At 46.0% G+C, this 20,374-nt stretch overlaps 1 protein-coding gene across 1 annotated transcript; it reads right to left on the bottom strand.

Moving 5' to 3' along the window:
- Positions 1-1,627: 1,627 nt before the first annotated feature.
- Positions 1,628-2,581, bottom strand: LOC116638149 (olfactory receptor 6Q1). The gene has a single exon (XM_032413859.1). The coding sequence runs from the start codon at positions 2,579-2,581 to the stop codon at positions 1,628-1,630; it is 954 nt and encodes a 317-aa protein (XP_032269750.1).
- Between the last annotated feature and the right edge of the window lie 17,793 nt (positions 2,582-20,374).

The raw sequence follows: 20,374 nt of genomic DNA, 5'->3' as shown, positions 1-20,374 counted from the left end.
AGATGATAGATAGATAGATCTTATTGGTTCTGTTTCTCTGGAGAACTCTTATATACCCAGTATGATTTGCTTTGTTTCCCTCAGCCAGAAACCTAAAAGTCAAATGCATTTTGTGCTCAAATCTACTCAGGTCAGGTGTCTGAAAGTTCTACTCTTATTTCATTCATATGAATTCTTATTTCTGATTCTGAAAGGTTCTCATCTTTGCACTGTTTATGTATCTTGCCATCATCCAAAAGAATATAAAGCACATATATAATATTCAATAAATTATATATAACTTTCAACAAATGAAATGGTTTTCAAAATGTGTGATTTGTGCCCTCTCTACTAACCATTAAGCAACAGCTAAGACACTGGGTGGGGCAGGGGCGTAGATGCTGTGGGCATCATCATATCATCTGCTCATTCTTGGCCAGGTGAGAAACACCATCACAGAAAATCTGTCCTTCCCCCGACCCAGTCAAGCTCTGCACTTTTCTCTTCCATACACTGTAGTTTCTAGAATGAACATTCAAATGGTGATCGTAAATGTTTTTAAGAGTACAACTATCTAAGTGTAAGGAATGACTTGAATTATAATTGTCTTTTAAGCCTTACTTCAAGTGAGTTGACATTGCCATACAGATCTTCTTAAATGCATCTTCTTAAATGCATTTTCAGAGCACGGTTTGGTAAAGAGGACAGGTGGGTCTATATTTCAAATAAGACAATGTAGCTTCGAAGAAAATAAGTACATAATGGAAAATCAGCTGTGGTTCTGAGGACTTTGTGGTGGAACCTGCTGGTTGTCTGCCAAAATTCGTTCTTTCCTTTTTCTCCACAATAATCAAATTGGGGCTGGGTACCTGGCTGCCTAGCTATGGACTATTTTTAGCACCCTGGCTATTAGACATGACTATGGCTAGCTTCTCACCAATAGAGGTGAGTAGAAATGATGGTTTCCACATCTAGTGGAGAAACTTTAAGACATGGGGTTTGCTTCCTCTGTGATCTATCCTCACCCTTCTTGCCCCCTGGGACCCTGTGTTGACCATGTAAATAACAAGAAGGCCCTAGATTGGGGATTGGCAAATGGTCTCTGTCACAACTACTCAACTCAGTCACTGTAGCGCAAAAGGAGCCATAGACAACATACATGGTGTCACTGTATTCTAGTAAAACTTGATTTATGGACACTGAAATTTTTAATTTTATAAAATGATTATGCATCATGAAATATTATTCTACTTTTGATTTGTTTACAATCAAGTATTGAAAGTATAAAAACCATTCTTAGCTCACAGGTCATTAAAAACAAGTACTGAGTTGAATTTGGCCTACCGCTCTTAGTTTGCCGACATCCTAAGAGATGTTGACCCTACAGATGGAAGGAACTTGGGTCTTTGAATGCCTGTTGAGCAGAGCCACTCAACAACCTGGAGCACTCACCTTGGACGGGTGCAGGAAAGAGGGAATCTTCCCTCTTCCAGCCACATTATACTTAGGTGTCTCTTGTTACAGCAGATTAATATTTTACTTTAACTAATACCTAATCCATAACTCCTGGCTACCCAGGGCACTGCTCTGTCCCACAGCCCTCCTTCTGAAAAGCCAAGACAAGAAAACTAGATCCTCACTTGCCTCCTCACTGACCTTTCCAAGACCTGAGGGAAAAGGCTCGGCCCAGAGCTCCCTTCACCTCCTTGTTCCGAAGACTATAGATGAGGGGGTTGAGCATTGGCGTGACAATGGAGTAGAAGACAGACACCACCTTGTTGAAGTTGAAGGAGGAGGCCACTTTTGTCTGGACATACATAAAGAAAAGAGTGCCATAGAAGAGGCTCACCACGGTCAGGTGAGCTGCACAAGTGGAGAAGGCCTTTCTGCGCTCAGCAGCCGAACGGATATGCAACAATGTCCAGACGATGTTGCCGTAGGACACAGAAATGACCATAGAGGAGGCCAGGAGCACTGCCAGGGAGACTAGGAAGTCTGTGGTCTCCTTCAAGGTGACATCTGAGCAGGACAAGGCTAGCAGGGGTGAGGCATCACAGAAGAAGTGGTCAATGACATTGGGGCCACAGAATGTCAGCTGGGACATGAGGTAGATAGGCAAAACAGGTGTGAGGAGGCCCACCAGCCAACAAGCAGCTGCCAGACGGATGCAGGTGCCCCACGACACCAAGGCCCCATATCGGAGAGGCAAACAAATGGCCACATAGCGGTCATAGGCCATGGCAGCCAGTAGGAAACACTCGGTTGCTCCCAGGAAGGTAAAGATGAAGAGCTGAGACAGGCAGCCAGCGTAGGAGATATTCTTGCCGGCACCTACCCCAATAAAACCAGCCAGCATCTTAGGCACTGTCACTGACGTGTACCAAATTTCAAGGCAGGACAAGTGTGTCAGGAAGAAATACATGGGTCTACGTAGCCGATGGTTCAAAGCCACCACCAAGATGATGGCCAAGTTCTCCACCAAGGTGAACAGGTAGATGGTGAGAAAGAGTGTGAAGAAGAGGAGGCGTGCTTCATGCACCCCAGCAAAGCCCACCATGACAAACTCTGTTACGTGGGTCCAGTTTGGGGCATATGGCAGCATATGTGGGAGTGGAAGTCAGGACACTCATAGCCTCATAGACGAAGACAACTCAAAGAGAACCAGTGAGGATGGTGCACTAGGACATCTTTCATTTTGGAAGAGGAAAGCAAAGTCCAGTCATTATCCCTGCCCTCAGAGAATATATAGTCTGTGAGGAGCTCCAGAAAACAGACAATTTCAGTACAAAATTTAAAGTGCTGGGGGCGCCTGGGTGCCTCAGTCTTTAAGCGTCTGCCTTCGGCTCAGGTCATGATCCCAGGGTCCTGGGATTGAGCCCCGCATCAGGCTCTCTGTTCCACAGGAAGCCTGCTTCTCCCTCTCCCACTCCCCCTGCTTGTGTTCCCTCTCTCGCTGTGTCTCTCTCTGTCAAATAAATAAAATCTTTAAAAAAAAAGAGAGAGAGAGAGACAGAATCAACAGGATTGTGTTTGAATCCAAGTTCCAATATCAACTTGAGATGTGTGACCATGGGCAAATCACTAAAAATTCCTTTTTTAAAAGCAGATAATAAAAAAAAAGGTGTTGGAGGGGCGCCTGGGTGGCTCAGTCGTTAAGCGTCTGCCTTCGGCTCAGGTCATGGTCCCAGGGTCCTGGGATCGAGCCCCGCATCGGGCTCCCTGCTCCGCAGGAAGCCTACTTCTCCCTCTCTCACACCCCCTGCTTGTGTGCCCTCTCTGGCTGTGTCTCTCTCTGTCAAATAAATAAATAAAATCTTTAAAAAAAAAAAAAAAGAGGTGTTGGGAATGCAAACTGGTGCAGCCACTGTGGAAAAAAAGTATGGAGATTCCTCAAAAAATTAAAAATAGAACTACCCTACTATCCAATAATTCTACTACTGGGCATTTACCCAAAGAAAACAAAAACACTAATTCAAAGGGATACACACACCCTGATGTTTATTGAGGCATCACCTACAATAGCCAAACCGTGGAAACAGCCCAAGTGTCCATCGATTGATGAATAGATAAAGAAGATGTGGTGGATATATATACAATGGAATATTACTCAGCCACCAAAAAGAATGAAATCTCGCCATTTGCAACAACACACATGGATCTAAAGAGTAGAGTGCTAAGTGAAATGTCCATCAGAGAGAGACAGAGACCATATGATTTCACTCATATGTGGAATTTAAGAAACAAAGCAAATGAACAAAGGGGGGGGAAAGAGACAAACCAAAAAATAGACTCTTAATTATAGAGAACAAACAGATGGTTACGGGGGGGGGGGCTGAAATAGGTGATGGGAATTAAGGAGAGCACTTATCTTGATGAGCACTGAGTAATGGATAGAATTCTTGGGTGACTATATTGTACACCTGAAACCAATATAACATTGTGTGTTAACTCTACTGGAATTAAAAATTTTTAAATAATAATTTTTTAAAATAAAAAAGAGGTGAGTGAGATGAATACGAAGTGAATAAGAGTAAGAGAAATAAGATGAATTCCTACCTTGTTTTAGATTAAATGAAAGAATATAAGGTCTCCATTTTTGGCTGTTTTAAATCACAACCCCAAGTTCTTTGACACTCTTCTCATTAAAAAGCGGGGCCTGTGGCCACTTCCCTTGAACCTGGGCTTGGTGACCGCTTGTCTACAGAATAAGACGTTATGCTATGCTATGCCAGTTTCCAAGCCCAGGTCCTAAGAAATGGATTCCTCTTCCTGCTTCTTGGAAGGCAGGCACCATGGTGTGAGGAAACCCAAGCCGCCTGCAGAAAGGCCATGGTGGGAAGGAACTAAGCTCCCCACTCTTATCTGGGGCTGAACTCCCACGGACAAGCCGGCCAGGTGACTGAGCCACCCGGGAAATAGAACCTCAGCCCCCAGCCGAGCTAGCCCAGCAGACACCAGCCTGCCCTGCTGGGCCGTCACCCACATTGCCGATTTATGAGCTAAATAAGGGATTATTGCTACTTTAAGCCACTAAGTTTGGGAGTGGCTTGATTAGCAGCAATACATAACTGAAACAATGACATCCCGGTTCTGTAACCTCGGGGGAATTATTCAATATCTCGGACTCTCTGGAAAGGTATTATGTCTTGCCTACACTCACAAATGCCTACACTGGGATTTGAATTCAGGTTGACAAGGTCTAAAACCCTTGCTCCTTCCCCTAAAAAAATAACTAAGCGCGTTCCTGCTGGCTTCAACATTCCGTGATTTCCCGGCAACGAAAGCGCAGAGAGATACACAGTCAGGGAAAGGTCAAAGTCTTCAGATTCCTGCATGCATCTGCACCATGCCTAAATCCACAGCAAATGGTCTGTAAACACAGGCTTCCTGGCCAAATCACTGCCTCGCAGCCCCAGACACTTTATGCTTCTGCTGGCTCCAGGACATTCCGGGACGCCATCCCTGCACGTTTCTCCCCTCTGCAAGCTGCCTTATAATCTAGCAGCTTAGGAGCAGTGCCTACCCTTCCTGGATGCCCTTCCTAACACATAACTCGCTGCACATGCTGCAGAAGCCCGATTTGACTTGCTGTGTTAAAAACAGGCTTCATCGCATCCCAGGCCTTAATCTCTACTTAATAAAGTAAAATGGAGCCAAGTCTTGGTTTCCAAAAGCCCAGTATTTAACCTACATGATCGTGCGGATCATCGAATCAGCTCTTCCTCTGCTGCCCAAGACCCAGTTGTGTTCTTTGAGATCCAAGACAGTAACTCCAGCTGTCAAATGGATTGAATCTTTATACTGAGAAAAGCATTCAAAAAGTTTTAATGCATAAAATACTTGAATAGATGTCCCATTACTTCATTTACTAATGTATATTAATTCCCTCTCATTCATTAAAAAAGAAAGAAAGAACAAAAATAAAAGGAAAGAAAACACATTAAATAAATAAATAAATAAATAAATAAATAAATAAGGAAGAAAGATTCCTACAATTATCAAACCCTTGGCAAATTTTGAAATCAACAGCATTGGGGCGCCTGGGTGGCTCAGTTGGTTAAGCGACTGCCTTCGGCTCAGGTCATGATCCTGGAGTCCCGGGATCGAGTCCCGCATCAGGCTCCCTGCTCGGTAGGGAGTCTGCTTCTCCCTCTGACCCTCTCATGCTCTCTCTATCTCATTCTCTCTCTCAAATAAATAAATAAAATCTTTAAAAAAAAAAAAAAGAAAGAAATCAACAGCATTTGAAACTGACTAATCTGTAATTTACTGATGTGGTTTACCCAGACTTAGATTCCTGCCACTGGCCCAGTCGAGCACTCCTCAAGGAGCCCCTGGGTGTCAGGCATTGTACTAGCCACCAAATCCGTAAGAGTTCATGAGCCCTGCCCTCGAAGAGCCCAGAGTCTTTCAGGGGAGACAGAGAAGTATCCAAGTGCTACCACAGCAACATGATGAGCTCCTTTTCATGCATCTGGGAGAACAGAGCAGGGACAGTTAGTCCGGCCCCTAAGGAAGACAGGATAGGCAAGATCAAGAAAGAATCTCCAACCACATCACAGTGAGGGACAAGATAATCCTTGACGGACAAAAATCAAATCCTTGACTGACAAAATACTAATCCTAGGGCGCCTGGGTGGCTCAGTCGGTTAAGCGTCTGCCTTCGGCTCAGGTTATGATCTCAGGGTCCCGGGATCCAGTCCCACGTCAGGCTCCCTGCTCAGCGGGGAATCTGTTTCTCTCTCTCTCTCCTCTGCCCCTCCCCCCTGCTCGTGCTCTCTCTCTCATGTGTGTACTCGCTCTCTCTCTCTCAAATAAATAAATAAAGTCTTTAAAAAATAAAAACAACAATAATAATCCAGGTTCAGCAGAGGAGAGAGGGGTGGGCCAGGGAGGAGAGGTGTGAAAGATGAATCTGTGAGAAGAGACTGTGGGGTCCCCACCAGGGCAGGAGACAGAGGGAGCAGGACCCCATTCAGGCGTCAGACTACTCCGGTGTCTTCATACCCCAAGTCCACCACCTCCTAACCAAACTGTGATGAAAAAAAATAGATGGAGGGCAATGTCCAACCCAACTGAATGGATTTCTCATGGAATCGTGTAAGTCACCAGGGATGGGTTCAATGAGGAAAGGTTTCTGGGCAAGTTTCCGGAGGAGCTGAGCCTCCCCTCAGAGCCCTCAAATCCTGTGTTGGTAGGAGAGGAGCCTCCCTCCAAGGAGGGAGGAGAGGATGTTTACCGAGCTCCTCCCATGGCCCACATTCTGCGGGGCTTAGATCATCTCATTCCATCCCCACAACAAGGCTGTGATCCCATGACCTAGGCTTTGTCAAGGTAGGACTGTCCTGGGTTTCATGCAGTTGAAAAAACAAGCTCAGAGACAGCAAGTGACTTGCCTCAGATCAAAGAACTAGGACGTGACAGAGATAGATGCAAACGCCCACGGGCCTGACCCAAGAGCCAGTGCCCCCCACTTGGGCCATGCCACCTCACTCTGCCATGGCCTTTCACTGTAGGACACCCCTGCCCCCAGGCAGCTGCCCTGCCTGTGAGGTTAACTCCTCTGCACTCAGGGACCCGTGGGAGAGATGCCCCGCAGGCTCTGGGACTGTTAACCCATGGGCCTCCCCTCTGGGATGAGAGAACTTTATCAGCCAAGTGCATGTAGGGAGCAAGGGGCCAGCAGGGAAGGGGACAGTCACAGGGGACAATCATGAATGTGACTGGATGCAGACAGAGGCCGCACAGGCACTTGGCCTAATCTGACGTCCTCAAAAGAGGGTGCTCCCTTGGCTAAGGTTTTCCCTGACAAATACAGAAAAACAGTTTGGGGCTCAGGCAGGGAAATCCAAACTGCACTCCTGCAGCTGTTGGCGGCTACGTGACCGGCTCCCTGGCTCCCTGCTCTCTCCACCTGGCCTCTGAGACGCTCGTCGCCAGCGGTGAGACGAAGTGCCAAATGAGCTCACCAGCACGCAGACAAAAATTTCGGGAAACAGCCACCACCCCAGGGCGAGCAAGCAGTGGTGGCTGGGCTCCAGGAGGCAGACAGCAAGGGCTAGGCTCCCTGCCCCCGCTCACTGCAGGCCCACTTCTCTGCTCCTGCGGCAACGTGACAGCCATGGCCCATCTCTCGCCACCCGGGTGCGGACAGCCCGGGTGCCCAGCACCACCTCTGCAATCGGGGGAGCGGGGCTCGGCTCTGGCGCCATCGGGGACCAGCTCTAGCTTGGGAAAGTCCCTTGATCTCGCTGAGCCTCGGCTTTCTCATCCTCACATGGGGGGCACGACACGCAGATTTGCAGGGCTGGTCTAAAGATGGAAGGAAACAGCAGGAAGGGGCATTCAGGGACTTTGCCCTAATTGTCTTTGTTCTCTCTGCCTGTGTGGCTTCCTCCTCCACTTCCTGCAATTCTCTGCATAAGGCTGTTTTAGCAGGGAGGCCCGTTCGGACCGCCTGCCTGAAAGTGCAGCTCCATCACGCTCCAACCCCCTTCTTGCTTTGACATTTTTGTCACAGCCTCACTGTCATCTGTTAGACATTTATTTGTTTGGCTATAACATCACACACACACACACACACGCACACACAGCTCCTTGAAGACAGTGCCTTTGTCCACGACTGTGTTGCCAGTGCCAGAAGGAGTCGCTCATTTGTAATCTGCATGCAATAAATTGTGATGTAATAAAGGACTGGGTACATGCTCTGAGCATCCTGCTGAGCCAGAGTGCTATTTCCTTTCCACCTTCAGCTACTGGTCTCAAGCCAACAAGAAAGCAAGGAAGCTCACCAGGACTTCCGGCAAGAAGCGCCCTCCTGTGTGGGTGTGGATGTCTCTGCAACCCTCCTACCCATCAGCTCCAAGACGCGAGATGTCTGTGGATCTGGACTAGCCCGTTCCCACTGGCCCGTGGGCGGAACGAGTGGAATTGGTCTTATGTATAATTTCCTTTTCTTAGCTACTGACCTTACTTTTAAACTTCCTGAAAAACTGTACTACCTCAGCTCTTTGCAAACTCTGCTCCACTGAGCACCCGATGACTAAGTCAGGTAGCTATGCAGGGGAAGAAAGGGACCTGGCATGTGAGGCTCCCAGGAGCCTTGTTTCAACCAGCTAGTAAGTGACAGAGTCCGGAGGAGCATACAGCCCAGCCTGACCCCACAGCCCACCATCCTTCCACGATGCCACCTCCCCGGGGCTTAGCATTCCTACCACCAAATCTGATCAGTGACTGAGAGCTTCTCGTATTATTCTGGCAGCTTCGGTACTGAATAGGCATGACCTGTTCCTCACAGCTACTCACATATAGCCTCCCCATAACGGGAGCACACAGGAAATGGAGGCAGAAGAAAATACATGGAACATCTCTGCAGTCAGATGTGCAAAAGAGACCCCAGTGCCAGGGTGAGCTGGAGAGCCCACTACTGCAGAGGGAACCAAAGTGAGCATCGAACTTTCTGAGCTTCTAGCTCCTAACCTTTAAATGGGAATAATACCTGCTTTTCCGGGCTCCCAGGATATTAAGTACATCGGTGAGATAATGGACGTGCAGTCTCTTTGAAAACATTAACCCCAGGAAGACTTTCTTATTATCTTGCTTCTGTTGCTCACGGACTATGTGATTACCGCCGAGTTTCAGTAAAGGGAGAGCCTAGGGGATGGCAGTCTCGGTGGGGCCCCGGGCATGGCCTTGAAGCCGCGGCTGATTAACAAGCAAACTGATTCTGTTTAGACTGTAGGTTAATTTGAGGTGACTGGAAAGGCGGGGGGAGATGAAGGGAAACTTGGCACCCCTACTCTATGTGACCTTAAGCAATCCAGTGGAATTCTGTGTGCCTCTATTTCTTTGCTTGGAAAATGGGTTGGTATTTAAAACCTCAATGACTCAGTAAAAGAACTTTCAAAAGAAGAAATGAGATGACAAATTGGGCAACTCTGAAGAAAGGATTGGGTTGTACTGAAGTAAAGAATTCTTATTCTAGGGGCGCCCGAGTGGCTCAGTCGGTTGTGTGTCAGACTCTTGATTTCGGCTCAGGTCATGATCTCAGGGTCGTGAGACCAAGCCCCACGTTGGGCTCCGTGCTGAGTGTGGAGTCTGCTTAAGATTCTCTCTCTCTCCCTCTCCTTCTGCCTCTCTCCCCACCTTGTGCTTTCTCAAAAAAAAAAGAAGAAGAAGAAGAAGAATCCTTGCTCTAGACTTGGTACCTCTTTGCAGATGTTCTTCCACGCACCACCTTCTGCATGCTCTCCGGGTATGAGCTCCGAGTTTCCAGCTTTGGTGTAAACCAGAAACTAAATAGCCTCTCTTCAGGTGCCTCTAAAGAGCCACTCACCTGCCCCCAGCTATTTCCCCATCTCTTCTCTGGGGGGAACACAGAGGCCTAACATACTCAGAACCTTGGGGCTGGTGGCAAATGCAGGTCATGGATCTCATTGTGGGACACAGGCTCCAAATTCAAGGATCACAGCTTCTCTGAACCTATGGAAAAGGGTGGAGATCCACCATCAGCTGAACTAGAAAAGGAAGAAACAGGGTTGTCACTGGCTATAAGATGACTCATGTCCCACGTATGTGGCTCTTACACCCCCCGGGTCTCCCATGGGATCAGGGCTCCACAGAGGTTCGAAGCACTCAGACAACAAAGGAAAGAAGATAATAAATCATGGAAAACTCGGCCCCAGGGGATGTGCGGAAGCTCCATGGGAGTCCCAAGTGTGTAGACTAGCTGGACAAACATCACTGCAGGACGAGGGGCCCGCTGAGGAGGATTCCACGCCAGCTGGACTCTTTGCCAATGTCTCTGGCTCTAAACTACTCTAGTATAAGGTGAAATGAAATCTTGAGACTTCCACATTTATGAAGGATGCAAAGAAGGCTTCCTTCACTAGAATGGGCCAGGTATCCCCTCCCTACCTGCCTGCCCTTTATCCCCCCCATGGGGAAAATCTACAATGACAACAACGGATGTTACCTCATAGCTTCTCTGGGCCAGGATCTGTGCCGTACAGACGTGGAAGACCCAGCCTCAATCCTGAAGGAGCTCACGGTCCAATAAAGGCTGTGACTAAGACTCACTTTTATCCAGAACGTAGCAACGCCAAATTGCCTTCCTTCCAAAGAACTTCCTCCAGAGCATTTGATGATTATCTGCAGGCTGAGTAATCTTTCTTCTCCAAAAAGGAAATATGATATCATTTCACTATAAAGCAAAAGGAACATCAGGGGTGTGATCCTATTCTGATCGTAGGAGGCAGCTGAGCCAAAGCTAACAGCACCCTGTAGACGACTGGCCTTCAACATTTCTTAAACACACAGCTTTCTCTTTGTGTCATATGACTGCGTCGGCCTAAATGCTTCAGGGGCAGATAGCTTGTGTCCCCAAACAAATGACAAAGCTCCTCTATGTCTTACATTTAGCTGCATCCCCCAGAACCTAGTGCCATGTAGCTCAGTGTAAAACAGCACAGACATGGATTTGAATCTACATGAGCCTCTCGATGGATGTGTTACCTTAAGCAGGTCGGGCCCTCTGAGCCCATTTTCTCATCAATAAAGCTGGAAGATAACACCACCTGACAAGGATGTGGTGAGAGACAAACGAGGTACCGAGAGTGAAGAGCTCCCTCACCTAACTGGACACGAGGCAGTCACACTATAGAACTTTGGGCCGCTCGAGGCACGGAAGACATTGAAGAGTGGCATACCTATGTCCCTGCACAATGGAAAATTTTCAGCTCTGACCCAATTTGACTCAATCTAACAGAGACTCTTCCTCTCCCAAAATGCAAAGCAAACTGCTGCCCACTCTTCGGCGCTGACATCTGAGGCTGGTCCAAAGCCACTGGGAAGACCACCGCACCAGCTGGCCGAGAAAGAACTACCTGGAAAGCCAGGGAAACAGGCAAACGCCAAACCTCTGCTGTCGCACTCCGGCCCCCCGGGTTCCTGTCTTTCTCCTTCTCCCCTCTCTCCCTCGGGAACATTCTGTCTTCTGCCAGCAATACTCTGCCTTTACAGTGTAAACCAACCCAGCCTTGTGGGTTTTCCTGAGTCTGTCACTCCGTTGTCCCAGTTTTACACCCTAGAAGTCCAAAATCGAGCAATGAAAGGCAGAATGCTTCTCTGTGAGTGAGGGCAATAAAAGAGGCTTTGGATGATCAGATTCCTTTTATTTTGCTCTTGCCCAAAGAATCAAATATCCCAGCCCAGAAACCAGGACACAGAGGAGGATGAGCAGCCGCAACTCTCTGACGGAGGAAGAGGAACCCAGACCGGAGGGAAAGGCTGGGGGACTTCACCAGTTCCTCTAAGTAGGGATTTGAAATCAGTAGTTGTACTTTTATATATCATCGTCATGAAGGATACAGAATTGGATGCAGTTGTTATTCCAGAAGAGAGGCTCAATCTTCTCTACATGATGATTTGCAGCCTTAAAAACATCCAGAAGCAAAGTCTGGCCTGGTATTCTTGCAGGTATTCTTTTTAATACATTTTTATCATGACAGAATTCCGATATCTACACAAGAAGAAACATAATCACTTTATACCCACTACCCAGCTTTATCAAATATTAGCTTTTGACAATTGTTACGGACTGAAGGTTTGCATCTCCCCAAAGTCCTATGTTAAATCCTAATGCCCACTGTGATGGTATTAGGAGGAGAGGCCTTCAGGAACGAAGTTGGTCATAAGGATGGAGCCCCTATGAATGGGATTCATGCCCTTATTAAAGAGACGCCAGAGAGTTGTCTTGCCCTTTTTCCACCATTCGAGAATACAAGAATTTGGCAATCTGTAACCCAATAGAGGGTTCTCACTGGAACCCATCCAGGCTGGCTCCCTCCTCCCTCCTCAGAATTCCAGCCTCCAGACCGTGAGAAATAAATCTCTGTTGTTTATAAGCCACCCAGTCAACGGTATTCTGTTACAGCTCCCTGAACTAGGACAGCAATATTTACTTAAGATCTTTTTTTTGAAAAAATACAATTAATAAGGGGCACCTCAGTGGCTCAGTCAGTTAAGTGTCTGATTCTTGGTTTCGGCTCAGGTCATGGTCTTGTGCTCATGAGATCGAGCCCCAGGTCAGGCTCTGCACCCAGGGTGGAGTCTGCTTCAGATTCTCTCTCCCTCTCCCTCTCCCTCCTCCCCCTCTTCTCTCTCCCCTTGTGCATCTGCTCTCTCTAAGAAATAAATAAAATCTAAGAAAAAAATTAATGATAGATACATGATAGAAAGATGATAGATAGATAGATAGATAGATAGATAGATAGATAGATAGATGATAGATAAAAACAATGCAGGTGCAGTTGAGGCCCTCTGTTTATCCATGTCTGTCCCATTACCCTCACCCCCTCCTCACAATTAACGAATATCATAAATTGGGAATTATCCCATTCATGCATGATTTATATTATTTGCTATCCATAAACATTATGTTGTTTTGTTTTGCATGCCTTTAAAATGTATATAGATGGTATCCAGCTTCATATATCACTTCGTAGTTGGCTTTTTTCACAGAATATTTTTATTTTATTTATTTATTTATTTATTTATTTATTTATTTATTTATTTGACATAGAGAGAGAGATTGAGACTGACCACAAGCAGTGGGAGCAGCAGAGGAAGAGGGAGAAGCAGACTCCCCGCTGAGCAGGGAGCCCGATGTGGGGTTCGATCCCAGGACCCTGGGATCATGACCTGAGCTGAAGGCAGTCGCTTAACTGACTGAGCCACCCAGGCACCCCCAGAATATGGTTTTTAATATTTTTTGTTGGGGCGCCTGGGTGGCTCAGATGATTAAGGGTCTGCCTTCGGCTCAGGTTGTGATCTCCAGGTCCTGGGATCAAGCCCGGCTTCAGGCTCCCTGCTCAGCAGGGGGTCTGCTTCTCCCTCTGCTCCTCCCCCCTGCTCATGCTCTCTCTCTCTCAGATGAATAAATAAAATCTTTAAAAATATATTTGTTGTTATTCTTGCATCTCTGGTTCATTCATTTTAATTTCTATGTATATTACATTGTATTAACAAAACCCCACAATTTCCTTATTCATTCTCTTGCCGTGAGCATTTAAATTGTTTCTACATTTTGCTATCCCTAACAATGAACATTTTTATACACATCACATCCTGCACCTCTGCCAAAGGCTTCTAGAGCAGTGAGTGGTTCTCAAAGTGTGATCCGGCTAACAGCAAAAGCATCACCAGGAACACGTCAGAATGCAAATCCTTGGCCCCAGACCGACTGCGTTAGAAACTCTGCAAGTGGAGCCCAGAGAGGTTTGCTTTAATGATACCTCCAGGTGATTCTGAGACAAGCTGAAGTTTAAGAACTGCTTCTCTAGGATGTACACCTAAATGAGCATCTCCCACATCACTAAATAATACCAAATTGCTCTCTGAAGAGGTTGCCCCAACTATATTCCCACCAGTGGTGCCTCAAAGCCCCATGTTTTTTATTTCAGTGACTATTTTTTTTATGTTCAAATATTGTAATTGGCCTTTTTTCATATCTCTCCATTCTTATTTTCAGCCTATTTTCCCATAATTTTTTATTATTTAATGTAAGTTTTGATTTCATTTATTTCTTTGAAATAATCCATATATTTACTCTAAAGCCTTGTCTGATTGTTCTGTAAAATCAATTTCTTCTGAAGCAAATCCATGTTCTGACTGTTGGTTTGTTGACTGCTTTTCTCAGTATTAGCTTTTATTTTTTAAGATTATTTATTTATTTATTTGAGAGAGAGAGAGAGCACGAGCGGGAGGAGGAGCAGAGGGAGAGGGAGAAGCAGACTCCCCACTCAGAGGGGAGCCAAACATGGGGCTCAATCCCAGGGCCCTGAGATCATGTCCTGAGCCGAAGGCAGACGCTTACCGACTGAGCCACCAGGCGCCCCTCAGTATTAGCTTTTATCCATCAGTTTTTTACTTGATTTACAGTCTAACTGGGATATGAGGTGGTGTGTTTGTTTCAGTTCTCTCTCTCTTTCTCCTCCTCCTCTCCTCCCCTCCTCCCCCTTCTCCTCTACCTCTATATTCAATTATCCTATTGAGCAGCTTTGGGGCTCCCCAGTCAAAGTCCAGGTCTAGTAAGGGCAGCAACAGGGACTGTCCTGCAGAGCCAGTGGGCTCTGGCCAACCCAGGCTGGGTCAAGGGGAAGCTTGACTCAGCACTTGGTCACAAGGCTGTTTCATCTTTCTCTCCCCGCCTGGAGCTGGATAGGAGCCATTGCTCCTTCAGCATTTGGCAGCAGGTTTATTTCTAGCCTCCTCCCCTGAGGGTGGGAGGTAAGAAATGAATACCACGCTAGCCCAGGGCTTCAGTCAGGGAGCCTACCTCTGCTTCCCCATATCACAGGGAATACTTTTTTTTTAGAGAGAGAGAACGAGAGTCGGGGGGTGGGGGAGGCTGAGGGAGAGGGAGAGAGAGAATCTCAAGCAGGCTCCATGCCCAGCGCTGGGCCCGACACAGGGCTTGATCTCACAACTCCGAGATCATGACCTCAGCCGAAATCAAGAGTCAGGTGCTTAACCGACTGAGCCACCCCAGCTCCCCTCACAGGGAATACTTTTGACTCATGTACCACCACTGACTGCCTCTGCCTCCCAAACCCTGCCAGTCCACCCACCCTTTCAGGCCTGATTGCTGTTTGTGTTTTTCTGTGCCAGCTTGGATCTTCAAAAATGCTTGTATTTAAGCCTCACTATGCCTTCTGTTTTCTCTTTTTGTTTTAGCCAGTACTGCTATGTTTGTGGAGCACAGGGGATTCCTGAAGCATGTGCTCCGTCTCGATCTGGCTGTCAGCAGGTACCGTTAAAGCTAGAGAGTTGGATTGTGTAAATCTCAACCACGGTCAATATCTGGATGCCCAAAGTGGCTAGACCAGGTCATCCGTGGTAATGAACGCCCCTCAGCCGGGCTGAATTTTGTCTCCATCTATTACATATAACTGAAGCCCCAGGCGTACAAGAGGCAGTCAAATCTAAAGATTAACTGAATCTATGCTGAATATTCAGAATTCAAACAATAATAGAGTAGAAATCAATAGAATTGAGATAAAAGTTTGAAGTTAACTCGTTTTAGAAAAATCTGTTCCTATGATACACAACTGTAGAACCTCGCAGTGTTGTAGAGAGGACTAAGGTGGGGGAGGCACTTAGTACACGCCTTAGGTCCGTAAGGATGCACCTGGTATCAGGATGCACTACAAAGGGGCCAGAGGATCCATTGGGTATAGAGGTCTTTAGAGGATCAACAGGAAGAGAGAAACAAAAGGGAACAGGAAATGTTCCCAGCCGACAGAAGGAAATTTTTTCCAGCCAACAGGAGGAAAGGATTAAAAACAGAAAAAAGATTATTATCGCCAATGAAATGAAGTTTTCCTCCCTTCTAGTAACCTTCACGCTGTACACCATAAACAAGGAATTTCTAACATAAATCCACAGGCTTTGGAAATCCAGAGAAGCTACTAGGAAGACAACATATTAGACCCTCTGGAATGTATTAGTACATTCTATGAGAGCTGGGATTTATGTGTTGTTCATAGATCCCTGCCTAGGGCACAGTGAGCGTTTAATAATTGTGGAATGAAAGAACAGATGAAAATGTTTGTTGTGGCAGATCCCAATGCGAGCATTTGTGAGGATGAATTTATATTGTGCATACAGAGGGGTAGCAAATCAGCAGAGGAAATATTCTCTCGGCCTCCAAGATTCAGTGTAACTCCAACGCCAAAAGGAAAGAATCAAACCAAATAAACATACGTCCAACACCGGCCATGGGGAGGATCAGAGCAGGAGCATTCTCTCTGCACGTGGGTTTTCTTATTTGTAAGAGACTTAACAGCACTTCCTGTGGTGTAGTTTTGAGGAGGCTTTAGGATTACGCGTGCGTCATCCGCATAGAGTTGGGTATATGCATTAGGGTACTCTAACACCTCCGTCAGATTTGCTGCTCTTAAACATTAATCAGAAAGAATATTTACTAGTCCCGACTATATTCTCAGCACCTGGGAATCAGAGAGGATGGGGTGTGAAACGTCAAGAAGAGAGGGCAAACGCTGTAACCTTTGAGGCTCCCGGCGCCCACGGGGTTCATTTCGGGACCTTCTCACTTGTCGTAACTGAGCAAGTCAGGAGAGGGCAGCAAAGAGCTGCGGGGCTGGACGGGAAGAGGAAGGAACCTTCCTCTCTGCTAGGTTCTGGCCCCAGGAATGCAGGATAAGCGCTGAAACCCAGCCAGGAGTCAGGACCCTGGCACTGTTCATTCTGTTCAGCCACTGGCTTGCGGTGTGACCTTGGATAAGACACGTCACCTCTCTAGCCTTCATGTCTCAATCTCTAAAATGAAGATAATTAGGTCTCAAGACTGTTGTGAAGCTTAAAAGAACTGGAAGAACTGCGGAATTCCACAGTAGAGTTGCCTGAGGGCAAGGATGGGAGACACACACACACACACACACACACACACACACACACACACATGCTCTAGACCCGAAGCAGGGGACAAGAAAAGAGCTGACTTTGGGAATTACATAAATATGGTTTTATGGTTTTGGTGGTGTCGTTTTAAATAATAAGGCATATGTTCTAACCAAAATATAGGTACAATTCCCCGATGGTACACTTATTCCCTTTGACCCTCAGTCACATGCAGCCTAAAAAGTGCCTGAGGCAAGACCATGCTTTTGTTCCCAAATACCATTTATTCTCCTCCTTCCTGGGCACGTGGAAGAATGGTTCTGGCCAAGAAAGAACAACAAGAGATGGCTGTCACTTCCAGGCTGAAGCAGCAGAAAGCCCCTATGTGACCCTCCAGCTTTCCTCGTCTTCTACCAGCCGGACCACTTCTTGACAACAGGCTTTGGATACTTAATATGAGGGAGGAAAAAAACTATGTTGTGTTAAAACAGATATTTGGGGGGGCACCTGGGTGGCTCAGTCGTTAAATGTCTGCCTTCGGCTCGGGTCATGATCCCAGGGTCCTGGGATGCTCCCTGCTCCGCGGGAAGCCTGCTTCTCCCTCTCGCACTCCCCCTGCTTGTGTTCCCTCTCTCGCTGTGTCTCTCTGTCAAATAAATAAATAAATAAAATCTTAAAAAAAAAAAAAAAGACAGATATTTGGTATCTATATGTTATTGCAGCATAGCTGAGGCTATTCTGACTAATATGGTAACAGACAGAAAAAAAATGTTTAAAAAGGAAGCATGTATAGCAATATTAACCTAATGAGATAGAACTCGAGGCCAAAGAAAAGCAACTGATTTTACAATGTCATTTTCTTTTTTTTTGTTCTTTTCTTTTTCTTTTTTTTTTTTTTTTTTTGAGAGAGAGAGAGAAAGTGCAAGCAGGGGGAGGGACAGGGACAGAGGGAGACAGAAAGAGAACCTCAAGCAGGCTCCACACTCAGCACAGAGCCCAATGCGGGACTCGATCTCAGGACCCTGAGATCACAACCTGAGTTGAAATCAAGAGTCGGGTGTTCAACCGACTGGGCCACCCAGACACCCCTTACAATGTCATTTTCTACTGAGTAAAGATGCATGCCACCAAGAAGATATGCCATGATGCCTTATGAATTTAAGCATATAAGTTCAAAATTTTATAAAGAAATTCCATTAAAAATGTAAGGAAAGATGGCCTCCCTAAAAGGAGAGTCAGAGGGGAAGCCATTGAAGAGGTGTGAGCAGAGAAAGGGCATGGTATGACTTGAGTTCTAAAAGGATTGCTCCTGCTCTTGAAGTTTTCAAAACAGACTGCAAAGGGGCAAAGGCAGAAGCAGGGAGACTAGTGAGGAGACTACTCCAATAATCCAGATGGAAAATCTCAGTGGCTTAGATCAGAAGAGTAGCGATAGAGGTGATTAAGAAGTGGTCAGCTGCTGGATACGTTTGGAAAGGACAGACAATAGCCATTCTTGGCAGACTGGGAGTCTTCAGCTTCTGGATCATATTGAAAGCAGTATTAGACCACATGAATGTGCCTAGGGAGTGAGTGTAGGTTAAGAGAAGAGTAGTAGGAAGTACTAGGAAGAGAAGTCGTCTGACAACTGTGCCCTGGGCACATCTACATGATGAGTCTGGGAAGATGAGGAGGAACCCACAAAAGAGACAAAGAAGGAGCAGCCAATGGTGGAAAGAAACCTGGAGAGCGAGCCACGTGCCATGCGAAGAATGTGTCTAGGGGAATCCAGTATTGTCAACTCTGTCAAACACTGCCGATACGTTAAGTAAGATAAAAGCTGAATTCACCATTGGATTAGTAACACGGAGGCCATTAAAGATCTTGAGAAGAGCTGTTTTTGGTATTGTAGTGGAATCGGTTCAAGGGAAAATGAAAGAATTAAAGACAGTGGACAACTAAGAGAAACATGGCTATAAACAGATGCAGAAAAATAGGGCAAAAGTTGGAGGGGAAAGTGGGCTCAAAAGAAGGTTTTTCAGCCAGAAGAAATAACCAAATGTCTGTGTGTTATTTGCATGTTTGTTTATCATTAAATGTATAATGAGAGACTCCATGCCCCTTTCTATCCCTTGGTTCCCAGACCACTGACCCACAGAGTGAAAGAACATCGGCACCTGGGTGGTGCAGTAGGTTAAGCAACCAACTCTTGGTTTTGGCTCAGGTCCTGATCTCAGGGTTGTGGGATCGAGCCCCAAATCGAGCCCCACATCAGGCTCCACACTCAGCTCAGCATCTGCTTGAGACTTTCTCTCCCTCTCCCTCTGCCTTCCCCTCCTCTCAAATACATAAATAAATCTTAAAAAAAAAAAAAAGATCACGGTAAGCTCGTGATGGCTTCAAAGAAGACACCGCATCCCTCATGACTGGCCCCAGTGATGAAGCTGTCTCCAAGCCCCCACTGTGAACAGCAGTCGTGAGGCCAGTTACAGACGAGGCCGTATGGGAGACTGCCACCTCTTTAGCATACTGCTTTTTATTTAATTATTTTTTCTTATCAAAGGACTTCATTATGCAGTTTATCACGAGGCTCATAACAAGGAAAAGCCACCCTGCTCCACTCCTCTGATGCCCAGTCTCCACACCCCAAAGCAATCACACTCAACTCCTTCATTTGTTTCTTAACGTGTTTACTGTCCTATTTCTAGGTCACGTGCTTACAGTTTATTTTTTCACTTCAAGATTTTAATTTTTCACTTCATAAGATAGAAAACAAGGATTTAGTTCTAATTCACACAGCACACCCACTTCTCTATATCCCTTCTAGATTATTCTCTTAACAAAGTTGTGTCAAGATGTTTTGTTAAACTGAAATTTGGCTATATTGGCTATAAAATATGTCATCATAACTGAGTCATTTGGTATGTTATGATTGCATACCCTTTCTCATATGACTTTTTGTTTTTCTTCAATTAATAATTGCCTTAGTTTTCCATCTGCTTAGTTTTTTATGCACTTATAATTGACACATACTCAAACTATCCCCAAACCATTTCCAAAGAAAACTAAAAACCCATCTCTAACACCAAGTAAATACACCAAATAGTCCATTAATTCAATGTATTTCTCAGAGACACATCTTCAGGGGCCCTACATGCTCCTGCTTCTCTCTCAGCTGGTTGCCCTCTAGATCTGAGGCACAGCTGTCATCCTAGACCATGTCAGGATGGCCACTCCTTACCCTTCTCTCCTCTTTGGATTCTCTGTTTTCTGGATCTTAGATCTTCCTCTCTCTTGGTTTATTTCCTCATTTTGCTACTCTCTGTGTAGCTTCCTGAGACAGGGCGCCTGGGAGGTATATTTTAGTGACCTGGCAGATCTGAGCTTTTCTCTATTTTACCATTACATTTGTTCAATAGTTTGTCTAAGTGGAATTCAAGGTTTGTGATCACCTTCTCTGTCCTTTGAACATTGAACCCCACTGTCTTTTGGTTTC

The sequence above is a fragment of the Phoca vitulina genome, unplaced genomic scaffold (genome assembly GCF_004348235.1).
Source record: "Phoca vitulina isolate PV1807 unplaced genomic scaffold, GSC_HSeal_1.0 scaffold16, whole genome shotgun sequence".
In the NCBI taxonomy this organism is placed as follows: domain Eukaryota; kingdom Metazoa; phylum Chordata; class Mammalia; order Carnivora; family Phocidae; genus Phoca; species Phoca vitulina.
The sequence above is the reverse complement of the archived record's forward strand: the minus strand, read 5'-3'. Positions and strand labels throughout refer to the sequence as shown.